Source organism: Pelophylax lessonae, assembly GCF_965119305.1.
Source record: "Pelophylax lessonae genome assembly, chromosome: 1".
NCBI classification, from domain to species: Eukaryota; Metazoa; Chordata; class Amphibia; order Anura; family Ranidae; genus Pelophylax; species Pelophylax lessonae.
Window position 1 is genome coordinate 271,872,627 of NC_138768.1, and position 25,162 is coordinate 271,897,788.

General features: G+C 44.6%; 1 protein-coding gene across 2 annotated transcripts in view; it reads right to left on the bottom strand.

The window, feature by feature from the left end:
• SMPD4 (sphingomyelin phosphodiesterase 4) overlaps positions 1 to 25,162 on the bottom strand; it is a 168,910-nt gene that overhangs the window by 116,169 nt on the left and 27,579 nt on the right. Inside the window, exons 7-11 of one of the 2 annotated variants that reach the window (XM_082255891.1) lie at positions 23,502 to 23,650; positions 22,411 to 22,540; positions 16,518 to 16,589; positions 4,631 to 4,714; positions 2,562 to 2,707 (exon numbers count right to left, since the gene is read on the bottom strand). In XM_082255891.1, the coding sequence (XP_082112017.1) occupies positions 2,562 to 2,707; positions 4,631 to 4,714; positions 16,518 to 16,589; positions 22,411 to 22,540; positions 23,502 to 23,650 (581 nt within the window). The remainder of the gene's footprint in view (positions 1 to 2,561; positions 2,708 to 4,630; positions 4,715 to 16,517; positions 16,590 to 22,410; positions 22,541 to 23,501; positions 23,651 to 25,162) is intronic. The other variant, XM_082255892.1, reaches the window with a different exon arrangement.

Sequence of the window (25,162 nt, forward strand, 5' to 3'; positions counted from 1 at the left end):
CCCAAATCCAGGTGTGAAAGACTTGTTGCATCTTTCCCAAAAAGACTCCTGGCTGTATTAGATCAAAAGGGGGCTTCTACTAAATACTGAGCAAAGGGTCTGAATACTTAGGACCATGTGATATTTCAGTTTTTCTTGTTTAATAAATCTGCAACAATGTCAACAATTCTGTGTTTTTCTGTCAGTATGGGGTGCTATGTGTACATCCATGAGGAAGAAGAATGAACCTAAATGATTTTAGCAAATGGCTGCAATATAACAAAGAGTGAAAAATTTAAGGGGGTCTGAATACTTTCCGTACCCACTGTACATGCAATGCCTGCTCTCAGTGTTTTGTGGAATGTACACTGAGCTGTGCATGCTCAGCTCAGTTTACATTTGTGGCACAGATTCTGTGTCAGAATGACCAAGTTATGTCATCCTGCGCTGGCCAAAGACTGGCACCCAGAGGAGGTTGGAGAGAAGATGATAGCGCCAGCAAGAGATCTTATGGATGTAGGACTGTTGGAGATGAGGTGAGTATTCCCCCTTAATCTCAAGAAACAACCATACTGGGTTTAATATGAAAAAATATATATACAGTGCCATGCAAAAGTATTCACCCCTTGCATTTTTACCCATTTTGGTACATTACAGCCTTAAGTTCAATGTTTTGTTAATCTGAATTTTATGTGATGGATCAGAACACAATAGTCTAAGTTGGTGAAGTGAAATAAGAAATATATATACACATAAAACTATTTTTTAGAAATAGAAAACAGAAAATTGGCATGTTCGTATGTATTCCTCCCCTTTGTTATGAAGCCCATATAAAAATGTAGTGCAACCAATTACCTTCAGAAGTCACATAATTAGTGAAATGATGTCCACCTGTGTGCAATCCAAGTGTCACATGATCTGTCATTAGATATACACACCTTTTTTGAAAGGCCCAAGAGGCTGCAAAACTAATGGCACTTTTCCACTGCAAGTACCGGCTCGGCTATACTCGGCCCTGCTTGGCCCGGTTTGCTTTTCCACTGCTGGTACCGCATGGTATAGGGTCGGAACGGTTCGGTACGGTACGGTATAGGTTTGCTTTTCCACTAAAGTAGTACTAAGTTAAGTGGGTGGGATAACAACGGGGTGGGTGGGATTCTCTGACCAATCAGTGGCTAGTAGTGACTGCATGCAAAGGATTGTGGGATATGGTACCAGTTTGGTACCTGTTGGAACCACAATCGAGTAGGTACTGTTTTTTCAGAGCCGTACCGTACCGTTCGGTTCCATGCAGTGGAAAAGCAAACCTATACCGTACCGTACCGAACCGTTTCGACCCTATACCATGCGGTACCAGCAGTGGAAAAGCACAAAAGGGTGCCGAACCGGTACGGTTCCATGCAGTGGAAAAGCGCCATAACCCAACACTGCCATGAAGACCGATGAACTCTCCAAACAAGTAAGGGACAATGTTGTTGAGAAGTACAAGTCAGGGTTAGGTTATAAAAAAATATCCAAATCTTTGATGATCCCCAGGAGCACCATCAAACCTATCATAGCCAAATGGAAAGAACATGGCACAATAGCAAACCTGCCAAGAGACGGCCACCCACCAAAACTCACGGACGGGTCAAGGAGAGCATTAATCAGAGAGGCAGCACAGAGACCTAAGGTAACCCTTTAGGAGCTGCAGAGTTCCACAGCGGAGACTGGAGAATTTGTACATAGGACGACAATAAGCTGTACACTCCATAGAGTTGGGCTTTATGGCAGAGTGGCCAGACGAAAGCCATTACTTTCAGCAAAAAACAAAATAGCACGTTTTGAGTTTGCGAAAAGGTATGTGGGAGACTCCCAAAATGTACGGAGGAAGGTGCTCTGGTCTGGTGAGACTAATATAGAACTTTTCGTTAGAAAACGCTATGTCTGTCGCAAACCCAACACATCACCCAAAGAACACCATCCCCACAGTGAAACATGGTGGTGGCAGCATCATGCTGTGGGGATGTTTTTCAGCAGCCAGGACTGGGAAACTGGTCAGAGTTGAGGGAAAGAGGGATGGTGCTAAATACAGGGATATTCTTGAGCAAAACCTGTACCACACTTTGCGTGATTTAAGGCTAGGATGGAGGATCACCTTCCAGTAGGACAATGACCCCAAACACACTGCTAAAGCAACACTTCAGTGGTTTAAGGGGAAACATGTAAATGTGTTGGAATGGCCTAGTCAAAGCCCAGACCTCAATCCAATAGAAAATCTGTGGTCAGACTTAAAGATTGCTATTCACAAGTGTAAACCATCCAACTTGAAGGAGCTGGAGCAGTTTTGCAAGGAGGAATGGGCAAAAATCCCAGTGGTAAGATGTGGCAAGCTCATAGAGACGTATCCAAAGCGACTTGGAGCTGCGATTGCAGCAAAAGGTGGCTCTACAAAGTATTGACTCTAGGGGGGTGAATAGTTATGCACATTGACCTTTTCTGTTATTTTGTCCTATTTGGGGGGGGGGGGGGGGGTGAATACTTTTGCAAGGCATTGTGTGTGTATATATACATATACACACACACACACATAAACACATTACCTTTTAAGTTCTTCCAGAGGACTTGGTGAGTGAGAGTGAGCAGAAGGAGACGACTGCTCAGGCCTGAGACTGTTGGCAAAAGTGTGCAAATGTTTCACTAGAACTCTGACCACCAAAACATGTTCCTCTGAGGGTTGAAATGACTCCTGCAATCAGTAAAATACAGTGTTACATCTGTCAAGAACATATATCATCTGCATTAAAAATCTAAATTTTAAAGAGCACCACCAGCCAATAAATGAAACCCAAGCAATGATCACAGCATATAAAAAAGGACAGGAGACAGACAGAGACATATTTGTGTAGAGAAGACTGCATGCACCCTTTTTTTCCCCTATAACAAATGTTCCTGTACACACAAGCTCCTTGCAGGTTTTATAAGGGGTGATCTAATCAAGCAGGACAACTTGCATTCCTGTAGGCCAAGCAACATTGTGTGGTTTTACCTGTTGCATATATTAAAGTTATGTTTTAGCCCCCATAAATAAGTCAGACTGAACTACTTAACCACTTCAGCTCTTTTAACTAAACACCCCTTTTGGACCAGAGCATTTTTAATATTTTCCCTATGGGCACGTTAATTTGGCGATAGCTTTGTCATTACTTAAGATAACACTTAGCTCCCCCCCCCCCCATATTAAATTTGTGGCATTCTCCTGTGATGCAACACTGAAAAAAGTAACAAAGTGACCAAAAATAAAAGAAAAAGAACATTAAGGTTTAAAAAAATTGAAAAAACTATTAGGTTTAAAAAAATATATATATAATAAAAAATCAGCAGAAAAATAATTGCTGCGGAGACCAGGAGAGGGAAGAGTTAACTAATGTTGGGTACAAATGGGAAGTTTTACAGAGCGTGTACCAACACATCCTATGTTAGTGCGGTGCTCTCCCCTCTGAGCTATTGTGGTGGGACTGAACCCCCCCACAAGAACACAGTGATTAGTGCTCCCAGTCATTGGCTGGGAGTGCAGATCAGATGCTGGCTTTCCAACATGCTCATTCGACCGACTTCTTTTGGATGAGGAGCTGTACGCTTTAGCGTTAAGGGGTTTAATAGGAATATCGATTTTTTTAAAAAAGTAACTTGTAAGATTTAACAAATATCATTACATTTACTATTTGATTTGTTTGTATATCAAAAAAGTAGGACCTATGATCTACATATGCATACAAGATGCTTATAACGATTTTACTTTTTTTTACCTCGGAGCGACTTGCATAGACTTCCATTATGTGAAGTCCGTGCAAGTCGTGCCGAAGTCGCAGTGCACGGGACTGCACAAGTCGCCCCCGAAGTAGTACAGAGTCGTGCCGCCCCAGTGTGAACTGACTCTTATGCTCACATTTGATGTTTTTTTTTTTTTAATCTTTTTCCATCTGGGTTTGTTTTTCATTATATAAAAGCACAAAGGTGAAAAGGGTATAATTAGTGGTGGTACATGGTGATCTAGCGCTAAAGCTTTTTTTGTTTCATTGTGCATGGCTATTGCTTGGCATGTTTGGAATGATAACTGATAGATCAATCAAAGTGTAAATCACTGACATAACCTGTGAAAGGGTGAATGCATCTTTTCAATCACAAAAAAATTAACCAAAATCATATCCACGATAACAGATTTTCCAGCCAAAGCAGTTTAGTACTTTTATAACTAGTCTCAGCCAGTTGCAGATAGCAAAGAGGCCAGATGCCCTTATCAGCAAAGAGTAAGCCTGCAACAATTTACAAGGCAGAAAAGAAGCAACATCCACAGAAACATGTTGAAGCCCAACTCTAGCCAAAACCCTTTTTGGTTTCATAGTAAATAGGGCAAGGAAGGGTTGGAACCTTACTGTAGTCTGGTGACAGGAGGAGTTTTGACTGGAGTTGGGTTTCAAGCAATAAAGACACATTTCTTAAAGCAATACATCACAATCAATTGGTAAAGTGTCCTTCAATGCAGCTTAAGATCATCTGTGTGCAGCAGAGCACATTGGCTTAGGTGATGTAAAATTGCAGAAGAAGCCCCCTTTCCCTCCCCTTTAATATGATTCACATGGCAGAATGTTTCCCACAAAGCTGGAAGTACTTGGTAAGAATGGAGGGACCCAGGTAGACCAGGACTAATGTACGAAGTGCTGGACACACTAAGCCTGTAGTGGAGAGCTTCCAGCTGGGAGATGCACACCGGAGCCAACAGGTGAAGAGAATAGGGAATGAAGAGGATTGGGGACAAAAGAAATAGAGAAACAAAACACAAAATTATGGAATGAGAGAAAAACCATATAGTGTGGAGAAATGAATGGGCATCATAAACATGGATATCCAAACATTTCTCCAATGTACACTAACATTAAAGTAACATGTACGTTTGGAGTGTACTACTACTACTACTACTACTACTACAATGCAACTAGAGTGGTACATACATTTATTTCTCTATTGCTACAAAAGCACCACATAAAAACTATACACAAACAAGACTCAGAGAAGAAGCACTTACAAGACAAAGATACAAGGCACAGGAAAATTATACAATGCAACATTGAGCCATTCAAAGTTTGAAAAAAGAAAATGACACTAAAAATTGGACGTAGGAACTAAGAGTATACATCTGAAAAATATGGAAGAAAAAAAATAAATACTCACCGTAAAACATTTTCTCAGAGTCCTTTAAGGCAGTGGTCCTCAACCCCGGGCCTCGGGCCCACTAACAGGCCAGATTTTAAGTATCACCTTTTGGAGATGCAGACTAGAATACTGAAATCACTGAGCAGCAAATGAGATCACCTGTGATGTAATTTAGTTATCTTGCAAACCTGGCCTGTTAGTGGGCCCTGAGAACCGGAGTTGAGGACCACAGCAAGACAATTAGGCAACCAAGGTTTTTACTGCTGCCTATAGGAGATTGGACACTGGACACAAGAGGCATGAAGGCCAAACCCCTTAAAGATATAACCTCTCCCACTTCACACCTGCTCAGTTGTAGGAAGCAAAAAAAATAACAATGGCACGTGAGGGGAGGAAGCTAGGTTAGGTTACAAGAAGACAGCCTAATGGAAGTTACGCAACCTAGCGACATCTAAAAGCAGTCCAAGCAGAGGGGTGGGTGACCCAAAACAAACCTAGGCGAACCAGCCCAAAAAGCAAAGACCAAGGTAAAAAGAAACCAATGGCATTAAACAGCTGCCTGAAGAATATTTCGACCAAAACTAGTATCTACCGAGGCAAACATGTTACCCTTATAGAACTTTAAGAAGGTAATTACAAAAAACAAGGTCACAGCCGAACAGATCTGAGACCGAGATCTGATGACGAATAAACCCAAGAAGCACTCCCTGCCCTAGTGGACTGCGCTTAAACGGGAAACTGAAACACTTCATCTTGCATTTAATAGCCTACACAACAAACTGAGAAAACCACTCAGATATAATGGATCTAGAATCTGGAGAACCTATTTTAGGAACAAACAACTGTCCGCTGCCCTCACCTGTAACTGGCCTTCACAGCAAGGAGCACACAGAAGGGCAACGCATGCAAAACAAAACCAAAGAAACGTCCCAGCTCAACTCATCAGCCAATCTGCCACCAATCGAAATATCCTGTAACAGTTTGCGTTAAGAACAGGGGTTTAGATAGCACACATTTGCAAATACATGCATAAGCTGCAGAGCCACTCCAAGGCACCCCAATATTTCTGCAGTCCTAACTCAGCTGGGAATTTTCTTTGGTTTTGTTTTGCATGCGTTGCCCTTCCGTGTGCTCCTTTCTGTGAAGGCCAGTGGCCAGCTGTTTGTTACTGATGTAATATTGGTCAGGGGACACACTGGAAACCTCTGTTGACATTGTGCTGTGTGTCCAGTGTGTCCCTGTGCCTTTAAGGAGGGGTGGGCCATCTCCAGGCTCACCTGCCCTCTATCCATTTATTAGAATGCGTGTGCTTTTACTGTAGAGGCTCTCAGTTAGGACTGCAAAAATATTGGGGTGCCTTGGAGCGGCTCTGTAGCTCACACACATATTTGCAAGTGTGTGCTAACTAAACCCCTGTTTTTAACGGAAACTGTTAGGATAATTCAGTTGGTGGCAAATTGGCTGGTGAGTGGAGCTGGGAATTTTCTTTGCTTTTGTTTTGCAGAACCTATTTTAGGCCCTTTTGGAACAAAGAGTCTGTCTGCCTAAAATAAGTAGTAGCTGAGAGGTAAACACATTCAAGTAACGGATAGAGATATCAGTTGGGATAAAGCAGCATGTCACATAAATGTAACACAATATTTTCTAGAAACTGAAAGGCAGAGACCACTTGGAGCAAAAAAGGTGGTCTTTGATCTCAAATAACCTAGTCTAATAAGGAGAATTGGGGCTCCCTATAAAAGAACACCGATAACTCTTCTGATCAAAGTGCTGGCTGCAAGAAGGCTACTAAACAGGATAGTAACGTTAAGATGTTAGGAAAAGGTTTCAAAAAACTCCAACCAGGACAGGATAGATGCTACCTCCATTATCGCCACAGCACTACTTGTGACCCCCCCAAAGATTGATGTAAGCCACAACTGTCTGAATTCAGACCAGATGACCGTTCAGAAAGGAGACCAATAACCTAAGGACAGGAAAATTGGTTTCAACTCCAAGACAAAGCTAAAAGTGATAATTCTTGCTAAAACGAACTAACCCTGAACAGATGATCCCGAACGCCACCCCAACCCAGAGGACTAGGTTAATTTGTGACAATCTACCATTAAAAGGGAAGGGGAAAAAAAATAAAAATTACTGGGGACAGAAGCCAACATGACAGATGCATCTTGGTTCAAGGATGTAAATGGATTTTTGTAAGATCTTACCGTAAAATCCTTTTCTCTTAAGCTCATTGACAGACGTAGTCTTCTTGATTCTCAAGAGCTGGGTTATGTTGTCTCCGCAGGAGTAGGACTAGGCAGAAAGACAAAACGTTCTGGCTCCACCTTAGGGGCAGTCCCTGAGGGTATATCCTCCCTCTCTCTGCTACAGGGAATCAGTTCTGTTTAAAGCAGTACAGAGAATTTAACCCAACCCAACTCAATGATAGAGGGGCGGGTACTACGTCTGTCAATGAGCTTAAGAGAAAAGGATTTTACGGTAAGATCTTACAAAAATCCATTTTTCTCTATCGCTCATTGACAGACGTAGTCTTCTTGATTCTCAAGAGCTGGGACATCCAGAAGCAGTGCCACAAATGAGGGGTGGGATTGACAAAATCAAATCCAATCTAGAAGGCCCAACCGGTGCCAAACTAGAAGTTTTAAAGGCTCATTATAAACAAAGAATGAGACTAAAGAAAAAATTTTCCAACGGAAAAAAACCCTCGAGGTAGACCACTGGTCTCCTCAAATTGCGGCCTGCAAAACCTTGCGGCCAAACGAGGCATCAGACGATGCCATTACATAAACTTTATAATGTTTAGAAAATTATGCACCGACGACCAGGTAGCCGCCTTGCACACCTGGACCACTGACGCCTGATGGCGAAAGGCCCATGACGCACTAAGTGCCCGAGTGGAGTGCGCCTTAACAGGGAACGGGGGCTCCCGACCCTTAATAGAATAAGCCTGCACTACCGTCTGTCTGATCCATCTGGAAATGGTCGCGGCAGATGCAGGCAACCCCTTTTTGGGTCCATCTGGGATCACAAAAAGTGAATCCGTCTTGCGAAACGAGTCTGTCGTTTTCAAGTATACCCTGATCGCCCGGACCACATCCAAGGAGTGTAACGCAAACTTCCGAGGATGACTGGGCTTAGGACACAGGGAAGGTAATACAATTTCTTCATTCAGATGAAATTCTGAAACCACTTTTGGTAGGAAGGATGGATTCGGACGAAGAACCACCTTATCTCTATGAACCACCAGATATGGTGAACGACAAGATAATGCGGCCAGTTCTGACACCCTGCGTGCAGAAGTAATAGCCACCAAGAAGGCCACCTTCTGGGACAACGTGGGTAGAGGAATCTCCCTAATATCTTCAAAGGGAGGTTTCTGAAGAACCGACAACACTAAATTAAGATCCCGGGGGGTAACGGCGCGTGCACTGGCGGAGCCAGATGTCGCACCCCCTGGATGAAGTTCCGCACCAAGGAATGAGTAGCCAAAGGCTTCTGAAAGAAGATGGCTAATGCTGAGACCTGACCCTTGATAGTACTCAAGGCCAGTTTCTGCTCAACCCCTTGTTGCAGAAAAGCCAATATTCGACTAATCGAATAAGACCGAGGACGGAACCCCAAAGGTTCACACCATGCAATGTAGGACTTCCATGTGCGATGATAAATCTTTCTGGAAGTCGCTTTCCTTGCTTCAACTAGAGTAGGAATAACTGAAGCTGACAAACCTTTGTCCTTCAGCACCTGGGTCTCAATAGCCAGGCCGTTAAAGCCAGCGATCGTAAAGCAGGATGGAAGATCGGTCCCTGAGACAGTAGATCCTCCCTGAGAGGAAGTCTCCACGGGACGTCCGCCACCAGTCTGACCATGTCGGCGTACCAAGCTCGACGAGGCCAGTCCGGAGCTACCAGGATTACTGGGATTCCTTCCTCCTCTATTCTGCGAAGAAGTCTTGGCAGTAACGCGAGAGGAGGGAAGGCATATATTAGCTGGTATTGCCCCCACGGGGCGATCAGTGCGTCTGCGGTTTCTGCTAGAGGATCGCGGGAGCGAGCCACGAATCTCTGAACTTTCCTGTTGAATCGTGATGCCAACAGATCCACATCCGGGGTGCCCCACCGTAGGCACAACTGGTGGAAAACGTCTGGATGGAGGGACCATTCCCCCTGATCCAGGGTCTGACGGCTGAGATAATCTGCCTGCCAATTCTCCACCCCCGGAATGAATACCGCAGAGATTGCTGGAACAAATCGTTCCGCCCAGCAAAGAATGCAAGCCACTTCTTTGGCCGCTCGGACACTCTTGGTGCCCCCCTGGTGATTGACATAAGCCACGGCCGTGGCATTGTCCGACTGGATCCGAACCGGGCTGCCCTGGAGCTGCTCGGTCCAGTGAATCAGACAAAGTCTGATCGCTCTCAGTTCTAATACATTTATCGGTAACCTGGATTCTTCCGGGGACCAAAGTCCCTGGACAGATAACTGACCGAGAATTCCTCCCCATCCGGATAGACTGGCATCCGTGGTCACTATCGTCCAATATATTGGCAGAAAAGACTTTCCCTGGCTGAGCATTGGAGACCGAAGCCACCAAACCAGAGACTCTCTGGTCTGTTTGCTCAATCGTATCTGATTGTCCAGGGATTCCGGATTCCGATTCCATCTGAGAAGAATCTCTTGCTGAAGAATTCGGGTATGGGACTGGGCAAATGGGACTGCTTCGAATGAAGCCACCATCAACCCCAGAACCCTCATGCAAGTCCGAAGGGAAGACCAGCTGTTGGACAGTAACAACTGGACTGCTGATTGAATCTTTCGGAGTTTCCCTACCGGAAGGAAAACTCTTGTCCTGACTGTGTCTAGAATTAGACCCAGATATTCGAGCCTCTGGGTGGGAACCAGAAATGACTTTTGCTGGTTCACCAGCCACCCGAATTCCTGTAAAGAAATCATAGTAATTTCTATGTTTTGTAGCAAGGTCTGAGGAGACTCTGCATGAAGCAGAAGATCGTCTAGGTAACCTAGAATCGATATACCTCTTTGGCGCAGAAGTGCCAACATTGGGGCCAACACCTTCGTGAAGACCCGCGGAGCCGTGGCGAGACCGAAAGGTAACGCCACAAACTGATAGTGGTTCTCCTCTACGGAAAAGCGTAGAAACCGCTGATGTCCTGCGAAAATGGGAATGTGAAGATAGGCGTCCTTGATGTCTATGGACGCTAGGACATCCCCTGGATGCAGGAAGGCTGCTACCGTGCGAATGGACTCCATTCTGAATCTTCTTATGTTGACGAAAGAATTGAGTGCTCTTAAGTCCAGAATTGGACGCACTTTGCCCTCTTTCCTGGGTATTGTAAACAGGTTTGAATAAAACCCTTGAAACCGTTCTGTCCAAGGAACGTGGACTACCACTCCTTGTTGTAGTAGATCTGTGACTGCTCTCCGCAGATCTTCTAAACGATCTGAGGATAGTCGGATATTGGAAGGGAAGAATCGCGCCGGTGGGAGAGATCGAAACTCGATCTTGTACCCTGACCTTATGACTTCGCAAACCCATTTGTCCGGGATTCTGGAAAGCCATGGATCCGGGAACTGGCGAAGACGTCCCCCCACCCCAGTTATGGGTGGGGGCGCACCTTCAGGCTTTGGATGGTTTATCTTCAGGTCTGGAGGGGGCGGGCTTTTGCTTGCCCGACCAACGACCCCTGACGCCTCCTGCAGGAGCTTTGGAGGACTTAGTTTTTTCACCCGCTGGACGAAAAAACCTCTTGTGAGCAGAAAAAGAAGGCCCTCGTCTTTGACGAGTTCCTCTACCTTTAAAATTTTGCGGTAAAAAAGGTGCTCTTTCCACCGGTGAGATCCTTAATGATCTCATCTAAGTTGGCTCCAAATAGACGCTCTCCTGAAAAGGGGATATTAGCCAATGCTTTTTTGGAACCTTGGTCGGCTAACCAACCTTTTAGCCACAGTGTACGCCTGAGAACCACTGCTGAGACTGATGCTCGCGCCATTAATGGAGTGGCGTCTAACGCCGCATCACACACAAACTGTAACCCCTGTATCATTTGTTCCAACAAATCTGATACCGCCTGAGGGACCTCTTCTAAGTCCCGGCGTAACCACTTGGTCCATTCAGTTACAGCCTGCGAAACCAGACCAATAGCTATTATAGGTCTGAAAGCTGATCCAATCAAGGAAAACATGGTGCGAGACATAGCTTCTATCTTGCGATCCACTGGATCTTTAAAAGACGGAGCGTCTTCTAAAGGAATAACCGTGGCTTTATTCAATCTAGCAATTGGTGAATCCACCACAGGTGGTTCTGTCCATTTCTTAATAAGGGTTTCCTCAAACGGATAACGCCTGTCAATGCGTTTAGAAATAGTAACAGTGCGTTTTGGCAGACGCCATTCTTCTTCGATTGGATTGCCAAAACATTTGGGCAATGGAAAAACCTTCGCCACTTTGATGCGTTTTTTAGTCCCAAAAGGGATTTCAGTTTCAGCTATTTCCGATGGAATACCCTGTAACCTTAAGGTCTCTTGAACAGATACAATGAGTGCGTTTACCAACGCTTCCTCTCGGGCTATGGCGGATGCCGAAACATCCTCCTCACTGTCTGAAGAGACAGGACCCGAGACACCAATACCAGATGAAGTACCTGCAACTGCAGAAATAGGCTCAGAGTCTGAATCCGAGGTTTCAGATAATAAGGGGTTAGGCGGGGGTCGCTTTCTTGCGCCCTGTCCCTGACAAGCCACTTCCACCCGGGACACAAAAGTTTCCATAATAGCTGACAATGATTCAATTGTCAATGGGGTGCTGGAGGATCCCGCAGACCCCTCGAGGGGATCCGGAGGAGATACATGAGTGGCAGGGTCCATGTTAATACAGGACACCTTTGCCAGCAAAACAAAAAAACTTTTTCTTTTTTTTTTTTTTTTTTTTGTGTGTCTCCCCCTAGCGCAATAGCGCCCCCTCAGAGTACCTGCTTCTCGATCCCAGAGAGAGAGAGAGAGAGGGACCCCCAAGGCTCACCAACCGATGCAGTGCAGTTTCCAACCAACTGCAGTCAGCGTCTGTCTTACACAGACTGGAAGGAGCTGTTTGCTTTTTCCCGGGCAGAAGGCGTGGCTCCGCCCCCTGTGTACGCCTTCCGGCGTTCCCAGCCCTCCACGAGGTAGCTGGGCTCACAAAACATGGCCGCCCCCATAGAAGAGACATAAGACTCCAAAAACATGGCGGCCGGCGTGACCTGAGGACATACATGCATTCGGTCTACGGCAAAATGGCGGCGGACCGCCGATATCGTCTTCCCAGCACATCCACCTGCACTCTGCTAAGAGGGGATATATGGATCTACAGAGATACACTACACATAAGGTAGGATTATACCTCCTATGTCTGCTGTAATGTTACAGTCTGCTGGGTAGAGTGTTAGCTCTTGAACCAAGTCCACTTCCCACAAACACCTGCTGTATTACAAGGGGGACTTGTAAGTATCAGATATATACTGACCATATATGGAGGGGCCCATAATATATACTGCCTCATAATGAGGAAAAAAGGGAACGTTTACTCACCATACCGAACCGACAGGCACCCTCTCTTCACAATACCCTCTCCACCGAGGTGGGGGTTTGTGGACGCCTCGACTCTCTGGTACCTGGCGTCCAAGCGAGACTTTTAACTCGCAAAGTCAGTCCCTTCACTGGGACTCCGTCGCGGCCGACCCAGCGCGGAGCTCTGGTCTGCACGCGCTCGTAGGCAGAAACCGGGGTGACCACTGGATCTCAACATCCAGCCCGTCGCCCGGCCCCGCATACTTACTTGAATATGTCGCGGCCGACCAAGCGCAATGCCATGGTCTGCGCGCGCTCGTAGGCCGGCTGGGGTGACCACAAGTGTCGCCCAGTCCGGCATTTTTGCTTGAAGATCTCACAGGAAAAAACACTGGAGAAAACTACCTAAAAAATGTCTTTTTCTTAAAGAAAAAAAGTCTTGCCAGGATCAAAAGATTCCAGCAAGGAACTTAGGTCCTTACTCCTGACTAGACAGAAAAAAACTGATTCCCTGTAGCAGAGAGAGGGAGGATATACCCTCAGGGACTGCCCCTAAGGTGGAGCCAGAACGTTTTGTCTTTCTGCCTAGTCCTACTCCTGCGGAGACAACATAACCCAGCTCTTGAGAATCAAGAAGACTACGTCTGTCAATGAGCGATAGAGAAAACCAGATTATCTTGTCCAGAGGAAAAAAAAGACTGGATAAATCTCATGTTGTGAGCATGTTCCATTGCAAGGTTCTTAAGGGAGAATTAGCAAATGGAACTGCTGCAAAAGGTGGATACATCAGCCCAAGCACTCAAATGGAACGCTGCAGGGAAGACCATTATCATGATTGAAATTGTTGAACATGATTCTGCACTCTCATTGACTTCTCCAGAAGCAGGAAGACCTTGGCTTAAAACGGTATCTAAGAGAATGACCAAGTACTCCAAGTGTGGCAATGGAATGAAGGATAATTTATTGAGGTTTAGGATCCATTCAAAGCATTCCAATGTCCACAGTGTAGCTGACAAGGCTGGGGAGATTCATTTTACTTACCCTTCATGGGAGACGGTTTTCACTGGATAAAATTGTTGAGAAACTAACGGGGTGTGTATGAGCACTAATTTAGAAAATAGTGTGGTGCGCTCAACAAGAATAAGAAATGAAAATAAATTCACATCTAAATAATCCAAATTGTTGGTTATTCCCACACAATATGAAAAAACCTTTAAATGAAGGTGTAATGAAATAATAGTGTACAAATAAACATATAAACAGGCATGTTATCCATAACACATAAAGGATGAGTAAAGTCCTCAGATCATGCACACGGATCCCAAAACAGCCAAAGAATGAACTTCAATGAATCAGGAGATCTTCAATTCAGTCATTAATGAATCAATATATCCTTATATGTGAAGTAGAGGGAGTAGCCCCTTAACCGATAACGTTGCAATGTGAGCCTTAATCGTGAACAAGCACTTTCCACTCGTGAATAAAATGAAAGATCACCCAAGTGTTAGTGCAAACTTCTTACCAGAAGTATGAAGAGGGTAGACATGAACCAATGTTGATATATGGATGCGCCCGGTGAAAGGTGTCCAATGGCGGCTCCAATACGTGGACTTAGGGATTCCTCCACTACACCTTATCCAACTCGCAAATTTGGCTGGTAATAATATTCTCTAGTGTAGCTCCCCCATGGTGGAAAAAAATATAAGGTGCCAATAGTGCATTATCCTTTAAAAAACGTTATTAAAAATAAAAACAAACTTGGCACGCACATGGCAGAGAAGGAACTAAGCACAAACAATGGTTCCAAGATGCAAAAACGTGGCCGCCTGCAGTGCGGACCACATGGCATGGTGTGACGGCGTGGCTGCTCTCCCCAACGCGTTTCTCCTTATCAGGCATTAGATGGGTCCAGACAAATACACCAGGTTTTTCATATTGTGTGGGAATCACCAACAATTTGGATTATTTATATGTGAACTTATTTTCATTTCTTATTTTTGTTGAGCGCCCTACACTATTTTCTATCTTCACCATTTTTAACTCTAGTGCTGCCGCAAAACTGGAAGGTTAGCGCACCACTTTCTTTTCACTATGAGCACGAATTTACCACAGCGGTGCAAAGCTAAGGATTGTAGACTGACCTCTTCCTTGTCTACATAATTATGTTCCTTTAAATCTAAACACCTGTGGCAACCCAAGAAATCCTAGCTGATTGATATATAAATCTGCAATCACATGAAAGTCTGTCCCTATCAGTTTTTAAAAGGAGGAAGTCTTTGCCTCTCTTTATCATGGAAACTTGTTGATATCCATCAACATATAATTGATTTAACATATTTATATATTCCTAGCTTTCCAGTCATTGGCGATTTCTTAGCTTTGCTGCGGGAGAAACTACTACTGTTGATGCAGTCTCATCTCAGCTTGAGAGTAATTATCTAGGTCTCCGTCCCGCTGCCAGAACACAGTGCTGCAACAAGTGCACTCATTCGTAAAGTGAAATAGTTTGGACCAGTTTGGCCCAAACAATCAATTTAAAGTTAATTTGAATCTGGAGTTGGGCTTTAAAGGACTGGGAAAGTACAGGATTGTGCGCTCTGCCCCTCAGAGTATCAGACTGAACCACAGAATTGTAGCAACGTGGCCTAATGTTATTTTTGAGGACCTCACACATGTTCAAATTATGGCTTTATTGATCTGTGCTTTACCTATATACCAGAGTTGAATTCTACTGTTAGTTAAGGTTGTTGAGGTTTTTTTCTTTTACCTTAGGTATTTATGCGGTTTTGATAACCCCTCTTACAGCAACTGTATCCTTTACCTTTAAATTATCTGATATCTATGATCTATGTCCCATGCACTGTTATGGAGTAATGAAAATAACATGACTTAAAAATATACTAAATCTAAAAAGGACTGGGAAAACCTGCACTCATTTGCTAACTGGGATTTCCAAGATCTGTTATGAAGCTACCAGTAGCTGTTGACAGTAGAAAAACAATCTTGAAATTCTAACAAAAAATATAGCTGAAGTAAAGGAACATCCATTATCTTAAGGACACAAAGCAGCAGGGAAAAAGTGTGAGGTGGAAGTAGTATAGCCTCAAGGGGCTGGCCTTCAGTCTTTTTTCTATAGCTGGCAATTATCAAGCCATGTCCCTCAAAGGGTGGTTGAGAAAGAGGAATTTAGGAATATGCTTCTATATGCAGGTGATGTGTAAGTAGTAGCAGATGTGCAAAACTCATACTGTAACCAAAAACAGGAAATGGTGTGCAGGATTCAACAAGACGCTCAATCTCACCGAAAAACACACAAAAATATTGTAAACCTGCAGCTACCTTTTCAAACAGTTCCCAGGTAACTGGAAAATAATTTATGTTCTCTGTGAACTGTCTAGGATTCTATGAACTGTGAATTTGCCAGACGCTTAGCGTGACCCTTTACAGGGAATCTTAAATATCACACATTTTTCCAGGTATAAATCAGCATGTTAATTCTCCCTCCTAACAGCACTTGTGCCTGGTGACTGGCCTAGAGAAGTTACCTGGGGCAGGAAGAGAATGCTCGGTCCTGTGTAAGACCAGACAACTCAGTTTGGAGCTTACACAGGGGTTTTTCCTTTACTGGCTTCTGACAATGGCAAGCATCTCCAGCAGAGGAAGGTGAAATGACTCTGTTACTTCACCCTGCATGTGCAAACTGAGTGTCTCTTTGATAAATTTACTTTGCACATTTGCTTAACTATGCATACATACACATTACATCTTGCAAATAAGCCATTACCTTAGCATGAGGAGACTGCATCTTGAGGTACATTTCATGAGAGTAATGGTGAAGCCACATCTCCACAAATATCTGGGGGAAAAAACAAAACCCTCTAAAAGTAAACAAGGATGACTGGCTGTATTTAAAGCGATTGTAAAGTCTCATGTTTTTTTCTATTAAAATAACAAACATGTTTTACTTGCCCCCTCTCCGCAGTGGTTTTGCACAGAGCAGCCTGGATCCTCCTCTTCTGAGGTCCCTCTTCGCTGCTCCTGGCCCCTCCCTCCTGTCGAGTGCCCCCACAGCAAGCAGCTTGCTATGGGGGCACCTGAATCGAGCTGCAGCTCCGTGTGTCCATTTAGACACGGAGTTGCCGTTCGGCCCCAGCCCCCCCTTCTGATTGGTTACCCAACTTTGATTGACAGCAGGGGGAGCCAATGGCGCCGCTGCTGTGTCTCAGCCAATCAGGAGGGAGAGGAAGGTGGAGGGACTCATGGGAGAAAAAAAAATTTGCTGGATAGAGAGGGGGTGGGGGTGGCTGCGGCACACAGAAGGCTTTTTATCTTAATGCAGAAGGATAAAAAAAATTTAAAAAATTGGATTTTTGACCTACCGTAAAATCCATTTCTCTGATGTTCATTGACGGACACAGCTCCTTATCTTCTTGACCACTGGGTTATACTGCTCCCTACAGGCGTAGGGACACTAGGCAGGAAAAGGCTTGACTATGCCTATGGGGAAGTCCCGGGTTATATTCCCACTCTCAGCTATAGGCACTCAGTTTTGTTACAAGCAGTGTCAGAAGAAAGCCAACTCCACAGAGGGGTGGGTGCTGTGTCCGTCAATGAACATCAGAGAAATGGATGTTACAGTAAGTCAAAAATCCCATTTTCTCTTTCGTTCATTAACGGGCACAGCTCCTTATCTTCTTGACAATTGGGATGTCCCAAAGCAGTGTCAAACATGTGGGTATGGGAACAGCAAGAAAAAATTCCCAAGGCTAAACCATAGCCAACCGGGTAAAATGGAGCTCACCTAATAAAAAAAAAAAATACACCCTCAAAGAGGACCAGGTCGTTTTTAAAAAAAAACAGCCTGCAAAACCTTGCGGGCAAAAAAAAGCATCCGCAGATGCCAACACATCCACCCTCTAAAACTTTGTGAAAGTGTGCACAGATGACCAGGTGGCCGCCTTGCAAACCTGCAGCACTGACAGAAGGCCCAGGAGGCACTAAGCGCCCAAATAGAGTGCGCCTTAACAGGGAAAGGAGGAACCTGACCCTTAATTGAATCACTGTCTGTCTGATCCATCTGGAAATGGTTGCAGCAGAAGAAGCCAACCCTTTCCGAGGTCCATCCATGAGCACAAACAGGGGGGAGACCAGATAAGGTCTTCTTAGACGTCAGTTCTGCAGACCAGCAATGGTCAGCCAGATAAGACACCGAAGGACCACTGTTGATACAGACAGCCTCAAATGATTGGAGCCATATCCAAAGAGGCATCACAGATAAACTGTAGCCCCTGATCAACCAGCTGCGCAAAGGCAGGGGGAAGCCATTTCCCCTTCAGGTCCCAGCGTAAACGTTATGCCCACTTGTTAGAGTTTGCGACACCAGGGCAATAGTAAATACTGGCCTAAGCCGAACCAGCCATAATGAAACATATGGCAGGCCAGAGCCTCCGCTCTATCAATTGGATCTTTAAAGGCCAAGGACTCCTCAAACGGAATTAGGGTAGCTTTATTTAACCTTGAAACCAGCGAGTCCACTACAGGTGGGACCGTCCACTTTTTAGGAAGGGAATCCTTCTAAGGATACCGCATAGCAAAACACTTAGGGACCACAGGAGTGCATTTTGGCCAACCCTACTGTTATGTGATAATGTTGGCAAAGTAAGCGGGAAAGGGGAACACCCCCACCACAGTGGAGGCCCTGTGGTGCCAAAAGGGACCGGCGCCTCTGACGCAGCATCGCTGCCATGTTTAAAATTTCAAGCTCTTGACACAATCAGTGCATCCACCAGCGCCTTTTCATATACGGCTAGAGGAGTAGAGGAAACATCCTCACTGTCTGAGCACTCAGGGTGCCTGGACGCAGACCCAGTAGGGTGACTCGCATCCGTAGTGGCTGAAACAGATTCAGGATCTGATGGACAGATGAGGCAGTGGAGGGCGGTGGATGCTATATACTAAGATCACCCAAAAAACATAATTGGAGGAGGGCCACCGACTGCGATCCCGCAAAGGGGACGCCGACCAAGGGCCCATGAATGGACCACCTACTGAACCCTGCAAGAAAACAAGGGGGGGGGGGTGAAAGGAATATGGACCTTGAGCCATAGCTCAGCCATTTTGTGTGAAAATCATTCTATAAGATTACTGTATTAATTTCCTGAGAACTAGATCTTCGCCTACGCAGTTCTTTATAAATCCTGTGGTTTTCACAGGATTGTTATTTATGAATGTTCCAGACAAGTTTCGATCTAAGTGAGACCTAGCAGTCTAGTTTTTCTTTAACCGCCAAAAGTCCTGTGACATGTCATGTATAATCTAAATATGTAGTTAAGGGACACTGGGCATGTTTTGTCTTTCAATGTTTTCCTATGACAATACTTTAGTATATAAGTTTGAACGAAATAAAACGGATATCAGGTCATTCTGAAATAACCTATGCTGTCTTTGTATTGAGTTTTATCAGAGTGGCCTCCAGGCCTGCAGAGTCCAGAGCCCAACCGGGTCGAGTCCACAAGTCTACCGCTTGGAGTGGTTAATGCCAACAGGGGGGTTGCCCTCCAAGCCCCTCCTGCATAAATCGGAAATAGCCTCTTTATAAGAGGGCCTCCCGCCGTGATGTGGACGCGCAGCCAGGGTACCCTAAAAGTCCCGCAGCTCTAAAAAAGGGGCAGGTGCCCTACACAATAATGGCGGTATGGCTGCCATCAAAAAATAAACAGCCGATGCCGAAACCTGACCCTTGATAGTACTTCATTGAAGGAAGGCCAAGATAGTACTTCATTGAAGGAAGGCCAAGATCCGAGCCGCTGAGTAAAAACGAGGGGGAACCCCAAGAGACTCACACCACGCAATATACGACTTCCACGTACGATGATAGATATTTCTAGAAGTCGTTTTTCTCGCTTTAAGCAGAGTGGGAATCACTGCAGCAGACAGTCCCCTGGCCTTCAGCACCTGGCTTTCAACAGCCAAACCGTCAAAGCCAGTGACTGTAAAGCAGGATGGAAGATTGGCCCTTGAGACAGTAGATGCTCCCTCAGAGGAAGTCTCCAAGGAACATCTGCAACTAGCCTGACCAGGACGGCGTACCAAGCACGGCGAGGCCTGTCCGGAGCCACAAGGATGACCGGAATCCCTTCGGCCTCGATCCTACGAAGAAGTTTTGGCAGCAACTTGAGAGGAGGAAAGGCATACATCAGCTGATACTGACCCCATGGAGCCACCAGCGCGTCTCTGGTGTCTGCCAGAGGGTCCGGAGAGCGGGCCACAAACCTCTGCACTCTTTTGATCCGAGATGCCAACAGATCCACTTCCAAATTGCCCCAACGAAGGCACAACTGCTGGAACACCTCTGAATGGAGAGACCATTGCCCTTGATCCAAGGTCTGCCGACTGAGGTAATCCGCCTGCCAATTTTCCACTCCTGGAATGTGAATGGCGGAGAGAGCTGGAACAAAGCGTTCCACCCACCGAAGGATGCTTGCCACCTCCAAGGCTGCAAGGACACTTCTGGTGCCCCCTTGGTGATTGATATAAACCACGGCTGTGGCATTGTCCGATTTAATGCGCACTGGAAAACCCTAAAAAGGAACTCTGTCCAGTGGACTAGGCAAAGCCTGATCGCTCTCAGCTCCAGAACATTGATCAATAACCTGGATTCTTCCAGGGACCAGAAAGCTTGCTGAGAACACCTCCCCACCCGGACAGACTGGCATCTGGGGTGACAACTGTCCAATATAGAGGGAGGAAGGATTTTCCTTGTTTGAGCGTCGGGGATCGAAGCCACCATATCAGGGAGACCCTGGTCACCTGGCTCAGCTGGATCTGGTTGTCCAGGGAATTAGGATCTTTGTTCCATTTGAGAAGGATTTCCTTCTGAGGATTCTCTCGTGGAATTGAGCGAAAGGGAACACCTCGAAGGACAACACCATCAGTTCCAGAACTCTCATACAGGTCCGAAAGGGACAACCATTAGCTGAACAACAATAGCTGAATCGCAGTCAGAAGTTTTTGAAGTTTGTCCGGAGGAAGAAACACCCTGGCTGAGGACGAGTCCAAAGTCAGACCCAAAAAATCTAGTCTCATGAAAGGGACCAGGGACGACTTCTGAAGGTTTAGAATCCACCTAACTCCTCCAGACTTCTCATGGTGACCTCTAAGTTTGTCACCAGCGCCGTGGGAGACTCTGCACGGAGAAGCAGATTGTCCAGGTAACCCAGGACCGATATCCCCTGCTGGCGTAACAACGCCAGGACCGGAGCGAACACCTTTATGAAGACCCAAGGAGCAGAGGCGAGAACAAAGGGTAACACCACAAACTGATAGTGATCCTCTCCCACGGCAAAACGCAGAAACTGTTGATGTCCTGCACATATTGGGATGTGAAGGTAGGCATCTTTGATGTCTATGGAGGCCAAAAAAAAACCCCCTGATGTAGGGAAGCCACCACCGTGCGAACGGACTCCATCTTGAATTTTTGAACTCGCATGAAGCAATTCAGTGCCTTTAGGTCCAGAATCGGACGCACCTTGCCTTCCTTCCAAACCTGCTGTAAGGAACGGGATCCATCCCCATTATTTAGGCTCCAAGGAGCACAGCGAAATGCGTTGGTAGACATGGCCTGGTGGGAGCTTGGGCTGAGACTGCCACATTCTTCATTACAGCGTTCGTACATTGATGCGTGGTCCATGGAATACAGCTTTTGTTTCACATGGATGACTGGAGCCGAAACTAGCTCCTTCCCTGACCTGCACTCATAGCGGGGGGCACAGGACTAGAGCCCCTCACAGCCTGAGTGGCACACACAATTCGTCATTACCTCTGAGTGACACAACCAGAACAAGCACATAGCAAAGTAATTTCTGAGAAAAATCAGAGAAATCATCATTTCTGCACTTGTCCCATATATATTATGAACTGCAGTGACATGACACTGCATTTAAAGAAATCTTTTAGTTTTGGATAGAGCGGAGAGGAATTAGAACATTTGTTCGATTTTTATTGCGGTCTGTGCCCCATTAGGGAGATTCATTCTATTTGTCATGTTTACCATTATCATGGAAAGTAAAAAGAAAATCCCAAATTTGGATTGACCCCAGAACAGTATTAGAGAATGAATCTTCCAATGGGGATGCTAGTTCTGGTGACAACCAGGGATTCTTTTTTAACTACTCCAAAACGATGTGGTGTATGAAACACCTTTCTCCTGCGCTAAAAATCCAAGCTCCCCGACTACTCTTCCCACGGGACTCTCATATGGCATCTCTGATGGCTGAGGTCTTGCTGCCCTAAAGGACTGGGGTAGTCCAAAGCTACTGCAAACAAAGAAACACAAAGAAGGGCGCACCGACCTAGCGCATTATCCTCAATATTGGCTTTATTGATAAAACATAAAATTGGCTACTCACAAACAGAGGTGAAAATTGATCATATCAAACTCAATTGTTTGAATGTCAGGAGTAGACCATACAAGTGTCCATTGTCCTAATTGGATGCCGGCTTGCGCGTTTTGAGGCATTCGCCTCTTCCTCAGAGCCACCCTTTTTTAACTATGGGATAGGAGGTGAAGGAGCATCTCCCAATGTGACACAGATGCCCAAAAAAAATAAAAAATTATATGGGTGGTGGTGGGGTGTAAAGAAAAAAGGCTGGATACTCTGACTTTGACTGCCACATACCTGCAATAATGTCTCTGACCTCCAGATCTCCTGGGCAGCAGGGTCAACATTCACCAAGTGTTGATGTGAAATATGCCTCTTTAGAAGGCTAGGGTGAGTGCCATAAGATGTCAGTGATATGGATGGTGATCTAAAAAATAAATAAATAAATGAATAAAAAAAAAGACAATTAAAAGATTTAATGGTAAAAATAACAAGCAGGTTATAGTCCGATATAAACCAACAAACAGTAGCATATTAGATATATTTTTGCTCTGTTAAAGACTAGGCATTTCTAGGTGTATCCACTATAACAATGTTTACATTGCTCACTAAGCTATTACCATTTTACTGAATCAAAGCTGTGTTCAACTAGCACTTAGAGTTATGGGCCATACACACTATACAATTGTCTTTAGATTTTTCAAAACCATATAATATGGAGGTCCAATCTAAACACTTTCAATTTGTATGCAATCAGGCAGACCCCTGCACTACATAGTTGAAGGTAAATCTAAAAGAAATCTAACAACAAATATGTAAGATGCCATTACTGAACTCCCCTTGGAAAATCGTCGTATGCCTGGCAGCTTTAGCGATCCAAAGACTTTAATACTGACCAGGAACAACTATGCAGATCAGAGGTGCTTATGTAGAAAGATGATCCGCACACCAGTAGTTGCTCTTAAAAACATTCATCTTTATACAGGAACCACAGAACACAACTGCCAAGATCAGTTGACGCGTTTCAGCCTATACAGCCTTAGTCATAACAGTTATGACTACAACTGAGTACATATGTACTCAGTTAAACGGCTGTGGATCAGGCACCCCGGAATTTCTTTTATTGGTGAGCTGTATGGGTAGTAGCACTGCTCCTTCTGTTTGCATTTTAGATCAGAGGTGCTGACTTTTCTCGATGGCTTCTCAACTTCGATGGCTGCATGTTTGTTCTGAGGCAGTGACAAAGTACTGAGTACAGGCAATGAGTTTTTTCAGGAGGAGGTCAGCAACAGCAGCGTCTCTATGGCAATATACACCATATAGGTTTTCTTGCACAAAATGAACACAGAACCTAGTTCTATGAAATATATAGACAGAAAATCTGTTACCTTGGAGCTTGCGATGGCACGGTGCCACCAGGATTGGAGAAATTTGGAGGTGGAACATTTCCCTCTGTTGGAAGAAACCATTTTAGGTATGTATCCACCAGGATGAAGTAGGCACTCTGGGAGGTGCTCGCCAGGTGATCAGAGTCATTCTATAAAAATAGAATTCATGCCCACAGTTAACACAACATTTTTGCAATCACTATATCTATTATTAGGCCTGCTGCTTTTTCCTGGTGGCATGGCAAGATTTATTAAGATAAAAGCAGGAATAACGTCAACGTTACATAATAACTGAGAATAAGCCAATTGTGCAGCCCAAACGGATGTTCAATAATAACGTACCATGACAGCATGCTAGGGGTGCAACTAACGATTATTTTTATAATCGATTAGTTGGCCGATTATTGTTTCGATTAATCGGATAGTAACCTTAAAAATAAAAAGTGTGGTGTCTTTTTTTTTTTTAAAGAGGAAGTAAACCCTCCTCTGCAAGTTGTACCTATAGGTAAGCCTTATCATAGGGGTACTGTAAATATCTCCTAAACATGTACAGTTTAGGAGATATTTACCTTAAATGCAGCCAGTGACCTCACTGGCGCATGCGCTCTAAAGGAACGGATGCTGGTGCCGTTCCTTCAGAGCCCCGTGCCGTGACTGTCGGCTCCCGCGCGCAAGCGCGGGAGTGACGTTATCGCGGGTCCAGCCAATCAGATGGCTGGATGCCGCGAATCCGGAAGAAGGGTGAAAGAACATGTCACCCATGGGAGAGGTGAGCGGTCCGCATTTTGGGGCTTCGTTCTAAGGTAAGTATATCATAATGAGCTAGTATGTTATGCATACAAGCTCATTATGTGTTTGTCTTTCAGGTGTAATTTAAAAAATAAATCTGAGGTTTAAGACCTCTTTAACTAAACAGTTACCTAAAAGGGCAATTTATTTTTAAATATCTATATGCAGTGGTACAAATAAATAAGCAACTAAATGGTTAGGGAGCAAATTTTCAAATTCACTTTGAGAATAACAGGCGGAAGAGATATACTGTATATACTATTAGAGGTTGAATCTGGAAAATATCATCAGACTCCGGGATCACTTTTTATTTAAAGGAAAAAATAAATAAAAAATGAAAGTTTTTTTGCCGATTTTCAGACAGAACTGTAATACATTATGTATAACAGACTCCCTTGTCAAAGGCAGGTGGCTTGATAAAAGCTACCTGCTCCTGCTGTCACTTATGATGGCCATACAAAAGCAATGTCTTCCTTCAAATAATTTTCATTTTAAGAACGTTTGTGGGGTCAAATCTACATTTGTTTTTGACCACAGCGCCAGGAAAATTTGAAGGAGCAGGATAGAAAATTTCTTGGGCAAAGAAATTTTTAGACAGACAGCGTATGTGGTTTTCGTTCAGAAATTATTCATTTTCAAAATAAATGTTAAAAGCAAGTGAAATTTTCCAAACATTCTTTCATTCAGCGAATATACAAAGATTTTTCATATGAATATTCTCGTCTGAAAAAGTTTACACCTATGCAGTTTGCTTTTGATCTGTTTCTGCAGTGCTTTTTGCTGTGCGTTTTGGCACATGCGATTTGCGTTTTTTGACCAATTTGTTGTTGCAAATGCAAATTGCGGTAAAAATGTACTACATGCTTTTCTGC